This window comes from Delphinus delphis, chromosome 2 (genome assembly GCF_949987515.2).
Source record: "Delphinus delphis chromosome 2, mDelDel1.2, whole genome shotgun sequence".
Classification (NCBI taxonomy): domain Eukaryota; kingdom Metazoa; phylum Chordata; class Mammalia; order Artiodactyla; family Delphinidae; genus Delphinus; species Delphinus delphis.
The window spans coordinates 93182578-93188577 of NC_082684.1; the positions used below are offsets into that span (position 1 = coordinate 93182578).

Genomic DNA, 6000 nt, shown 5'->3' on the forward strand with positions numbered 1-6000 from the left:
GAACAGGCCACAACTATTAAGTAATAATTATTAATACACTTTTAAAATAAAGTTTATGAAGCATTAACAAAAGACTATTTATATATATATGCAAATCCTCTGACCTCTCAGGACCTGTTATCCCATCTGTGATAAAGGAATTATTTTAGGTATTTTCCTGTTTCAGCCCAAGCAGCACCACGTGTATTGGTTTAAATTTGGGATTTTTGTGTTAAATTGTGTTTGGAGGAAAGATTCTGAAGACAAGACATTGTAAAACCACCAGATGACCCCTCTCCTAGCCACTGCCCTCCAGCAGAAGGGGACCCAACACCCTTGCTTTGTCTTACAAGTTCCCATCAGGAAGCCTCCTCCTCACCCCATCGTTTCACACTCCACTCTCAATCCCTTACCTTAGGCCACTCCTTTGCTCTATCAAGTCTCTCTGGGGCCTGAGGCTGATCCTTTCCCCCGTTCTCTGGCACCTGTGACCATTTATTCATGCATTCAGCAAGTATTTTTTGAGCTTTGTTCTAGGGACTTGGCATATATCAGTGAGCAAAACGAAGATCCCTGTGCAGCTTACATGGCAGCAGGTAGCGATCGACAATAATAATAAACAGAAAATAAGCAGTTTGTAGAGGAGGCCAGATGGTGATAAGTGCTATGAGAAGAAGAAGTCAAGCAGGGAAGGGGGGACTAAGACTATAAGGAGTCATGCTGAGAAGGAGGATTCTTGGCCCCATTCCTGCAGTTCCAAGTAAGAAGTCTACCTAGGGCTTCCCTGGTGGCGCAGTGGTTGAGAGTCTGCCTGCCGATGCAGGGGACACGGGTTCGTGCCCCAGTCCGGGAGGATCCCACATGCCGCGGAGCGGCTGGGCCTGTGAGCTATGGCCGCTGAGCCTGCGCGTCCGGAGCGCCTGTGCTCCGCAACGGGAGAGGCCACAACAGTGAGAGGCCCGCGTACCGCAAAAAAAAAAAAAAAAAAAAAAAAAGTCTACCTAATCCAGCCTGGCCCTTTATACACTACCCTGGAACGGACCTATGGTCAGAGGATGCGTGTGGTAGAGACAGTCTCAACAAATATCCATACTCGTTATTTCCCAGCCTCCCTTGCAGTTAGGTCAGGCCCATGTGTGTGACCCACGCTGGCCAACGAAACGTGAGAGGAAGAGCAGTTGAAAGTCAGTTTGTCTCTTTCATCTCATCCTTACTGTGACGTGCTCACCTTAAAGGCCATTAGTCTAGGCATCACGGCTACAAGATGAAGAAGGCCACCCAACCTGCATCAGATGTGACATGAGGAAGAAATAAACTTCAACTGTTTATGTCACTACGATTTCAGGGTTGTTTGTAACTGAGTCATAGTGTAGGCTATCTGTACCAGTATCTGTGGAAGAAAATGAACTGGTAATTATAACATCATTTTCTTCTTTTTGATGGTAAAGTAAGCACAAAGCCATGAATTTTTACCTCCTTATAAACTGACAGAGGTGTAAAGGTACAATCCTGCCAGGAAAGAAATGAGTAAATTACATTTAGCTTTTGCCCTTTTAGGACTCCATAAATATTCTATGACATATTTTAAGAAAGTATTTTGATTCATGAGCACAATTTACTTTTCTTGGATTCATGTAACAGTAACATTTCATTGAAAAAATTACTTAGTAGAAAATGTGTAATTTGTTTTAATCTAATCAAAATATTTCTTGGGCCATTCAGTTTCCTGGTTATTCCCTTGACTTAAATCTCACACTGGAGGAACAATTTGTTTTCTATAAACGTTTTCTATAACACCACTCATTTAAGAAAGACTAAAATATTAACAGAATCAGAGGGAGTTTACAAGCAAATGCAAAGCACAGGCAGTATAAACTCTAAGCTGTCCACTGAGAAACTTTAAAATTAAATTTGCCTGTGCTCTAACTCATGGGATCATGCTAAGACCCTTGTCCACATTTTCCTTTAGTGGACTCCAAAGAAAACATTTTGAAAGATAGCCTGAAACTCATAAATATTTGTTAATAAATAAAACCAGTCTATATGGAAATACTGATATTCAAGGCCAGACCTATAAGTGTGTAAAGCAAGAAACCACTGAGGGGCGCCCGAAAGACCCAAAGATTCTCCCACAGTCTGTCAGGGTGCCTAGAATCCTACCATTAATGGCTCTCTGCTTTGACTCGAAGGATTCTGTTTATCTGCAACAGCTTTAACAGAAAAGAAAAACACAGCTGGAGTAGAACAGGCAAGAGAGACCATGCTGAGGAGCAGGGGACTGGGTTGAATGATGCGAAGATGGTGATAGCAAAACCATGGTCTAAAATAAAGGGCAACAGCTGACCAACTGATTAATAAATCAGAATATTCTTCTAGAACACCTGCTATCTTTAAGACATTACACCAGGCACTCTGAAGGACACAGAAATATATGAGGCAGGATTACTGTCTTCATGAAGTCTGCAGTCTAGTGTTTGGCCTTTGTTGGGGAGCCAGAGAATGGATGGCTGGTTAAAGCTAGAAATATGAGTGTGGCCTGTATTCATCCTCAGCATGTCTGCATAAGGCTCCAAGGAGATCTAGGTCAGGTAAGTGAAGAGTATTGTGGGACTAGAGAGAACGAGATCTAGAGAAGAGGAAACAAGGATGAAAGGAACGATGAACTGATAAAGCCATTCTCCCCTTGGAGAGTAAAAGAGTCAAACACTTTTACTCTTCAGTGTGAGAAGAGATTACAGGCTTTGATGCCTGGAGAATTTTATGTCTTTCCACCAAATAAAAAGAAACATAAATTGAATTTCATATAATTAGTTTGTTACATTGCTTTGTTACAAAAGCTTTTTGAGATTTTTGTTTGTCAGTTTTAAACACTTACCATCAAACTTTGCAAGTCTGCTAATATCTGCTCCAAGTTCTGAGGTAACTGATAGCGCATGGCGCACTTTAAGGTTCGTTTCCCTGTGAAATTAATTGACACGGCATGAACTTTTAAATGGAACAGCCCAACAGCATCTTACACAAAGCCATCAGGGACACTTCAGCAATCTCAGCACATGCAAAATCCAACACTCCCTCTCCCTCTGAATGTCATTCACACCTCCCACACTACCTCGGGAAAATGGACAGGGCTTTGCAGGCTCCTAAGAGCTGGCATTCCACCCACGGCACATCTGTGTAACAACAGAGTAATCTGTTTTGCTATTTGAAAAAACAGAGGATGTAATAAATATGCTTTCATTCAAACCTACTTAGACATCATGCATGAGTTACAAAACACATTAGGAATGGGAACACAGTTGCCAAATAAAGGAGGCCAGTATCACTCCAGAGTCTGCTATCTATGTAGGAGTTTTACTTGTAAGAGATGGTCATGGCTAATTTCACAGTAGCTGAAATTCAAATGGGAAAAGGAATACAGCTTTCTTTTTCTTGGAGAGTCAAGCCAAGAATCCCATAAGTCTAGAATCACACAACTAGACAAGAACTAAGTAGATCACAGTGAGCTGGTCATCTTCTTCCAGGCAAGACCACATATACACTGGACAGATGGCTCTCTGGTATTCGTGAAATGACCAGCAGTGAAGATTCTATGACCATCACTAAAGTCTTGTGTTTAAAGAGTTTGCAATGCCAGTTTCCTCACTGAGTTCAACCTAATTCTCTTCTACCGTAACTTAAGATCATCTGTCAGAGTTCTACCTTTATGGGATGTTTAGTAGTGGGCTAATTCAGTCAACAAATATTGATTGAATATATACCATAGTCACTCATGAACCTCAGTGCAGCCACTAAAGGTTACTGTCCTCTTGCAGGAAACAAGTGGTAGGTAAAAAAGCAAATATTGCCTTTTAGAAGCACATGCCAAACCATGAAATAATTGAATTTAGAGAACTGAGCAGGTACCTGAGACTGCATTTAATCTAAACTTCCCATGAGTGAGCTTCACAATCATGTTACGACAATATATACCTAACCCAAGGAATGCCCATTGGTGAAACACCTTTCTGCATGAAATATTAAGTTGAATGTATAATTGAAATGTCTTTGTTTGAAAGTAACCTTATTGATCTAAATCTATCAATTCGTAGGAGGCAGAGATGTGTAGGGATTGAAATAGTCAAGAATAACTTCATAATTGAGGCAGATATTGAGCTGGGCTTGATGGAAAAGAGTGAGACAGTGGTGTTGAGGTTAAAGGACCGAAATGAGTTGGGTCATTTAAACGACTTTTCAAATAATTGAAACAGTCAGTCACACCAGCTGGACCAGACAGCCCTCGTTCCATGACCATAAATCCCGTCACTCATCAAAGTTCATCATCATCATGTTAAGTTACTTCCTCAGGATTCTCTGTACCAGCTCACTTCCACCTTCAGATGTGGAAGCTAAAGGGGAAGAATAATCACACATAGACCTTACTGATAAAAAAAAAATTTCTCTTCCAAAACTCCTGATTACTACCTTCATACTCTTCCTTAATCTGCCTCAATATCTTGATAAACTTCAAAATGATTTTCAGCATAAGAAACAATACAGAAAGATCCTTTGTACCCTTTACTCAATTTCCCCTCTGGTACCATCTTGCAAAACTATATCACAATATCATGAGCAGGATACTGACATTGACAGTCAAGATCCAGAACATTCCAATCACCACAAGGATTCCTTCAGTCTCCCTTTATGGACACACTCACTTCCCTGCCTCCTGAAACCCATCTTTAACTCCCAGCCATCCCTAATCTGCTGTCCACTACTCTAATTTTATAGTGATATTATATAAATGAAATAATACAGTATGTGACCCTTTGGGATTGGCTTTTGTCCACTCAAAATGATTCTGTGAAGATTCATCCAGGTTGTCGCGTGTATCAATAGTTCATTCCTTTTTATTGCTCAGTAATATTGCACGATATGGATATACCACAGTTTGTTCAACCACTCACCTGCTGAAGAACATATAAGTTGTTTCTAGTGTTTGGATATTACAAATAAAGCTGCCCCAAACATTTGTATATAAGTTTTTGTGTAAACATATGTCATTCCTCTGGGATAAATGTCTGGGAATGACACTGCTGGGTGATATGGTAGTTACATGTTTAGTATTTTAAGAAACTGCCAAACTGTTTTCCAGAGCGATTGTAGCATTTTACATTCCCATCAGCGATGTGTGAGTGACCCTGTTTCCCAACATCCTTGCCAGCATTTAGAGTTCTCACTATTTTTTCTTTTAGTTATTCTGATAGGTGGGAAGTGATATGTCATTGTGGTTCTAATTTTAATATCCTTAATGGCTAATGTTGTTGAACATCTTTTCGTGTGCTTATTTGCCATCTGTACATCATCTTTAATGAAATGTCCCTTCATGTCATTTGCCAATTTTCTAACTGGATTGTTTAGTTTTTTTACTGTGGGGTTTTGAGGATTTTTAATATTTTCAAGATACAAGTCCTTTGCCAGGTAGATAGGTTGCAAATATTTTCTCCTAGTCTGTAGCTTATTTTTTCACCCTCTTAACAGGGTCTTTTGCACAGAAAAAAATTTTAATTTGATGAATTCCAGTTTGTCAAATTTTCCTTTTATGTATTACGCTTTTGGGATCAAATCTAAGAACTCTTTGACTAGCCCTAAATCTTGAAGATTTTCTACTATGTTTTTCTCTAAAGGTTTTATAGTTTTGTTTGGTTTTGTTTTTTTGTGGTACGCGGGCCTCTCACTGTTGTGGCCTCTCCCATTGCGGAGCACAGGCTCCAGACGCTCAGGCTCAGCGGCCATGGCTCACAGGCCCAGCCACTCCGCAGCATGTGGGATCTTCCCGGACCGGGGCACGAACCCGTGTCCCCTGCATCGGCAGGCGGACTCTCAACCACTGCGCCACCAGGGAAGCCCCTATAGTTTTATATTTTACATTTGAATTCAGTTTCCTTAATAGCTACAGGGCTATTCAAATTATCCATTTCATATTGGATGGGTTCTGATAGTTTGTTTTCCGATGAAGTGGTCCATTTTATCTACTTTGTTAAA

General features: G+C 40.5%; 1 protein-coding gene across 1 annotated transcript in view; it reads right to left on the reverse strand.

The window, feature by feature from the left end:
* ATP8B4 (ATPase phospholipid transporting 8B4 (putative)) overlaps nucleotides 1–6000 on the reverse strand; it is a 366096-nt gene that overhangs the window by 120178 nt on the left and 239918 nt on the right. Inside the window, exon 10 of the mRNA XM_060005221.1 lies at nucleotides 2855–2937. Coding sequence (XP_059861204.1) covers nucleotides 2855–2937 — 83 coding nt within the window. The remainder of the gene's footprint in view (nucleotides 1–2854; nucleotides 2938–6000) is intronic.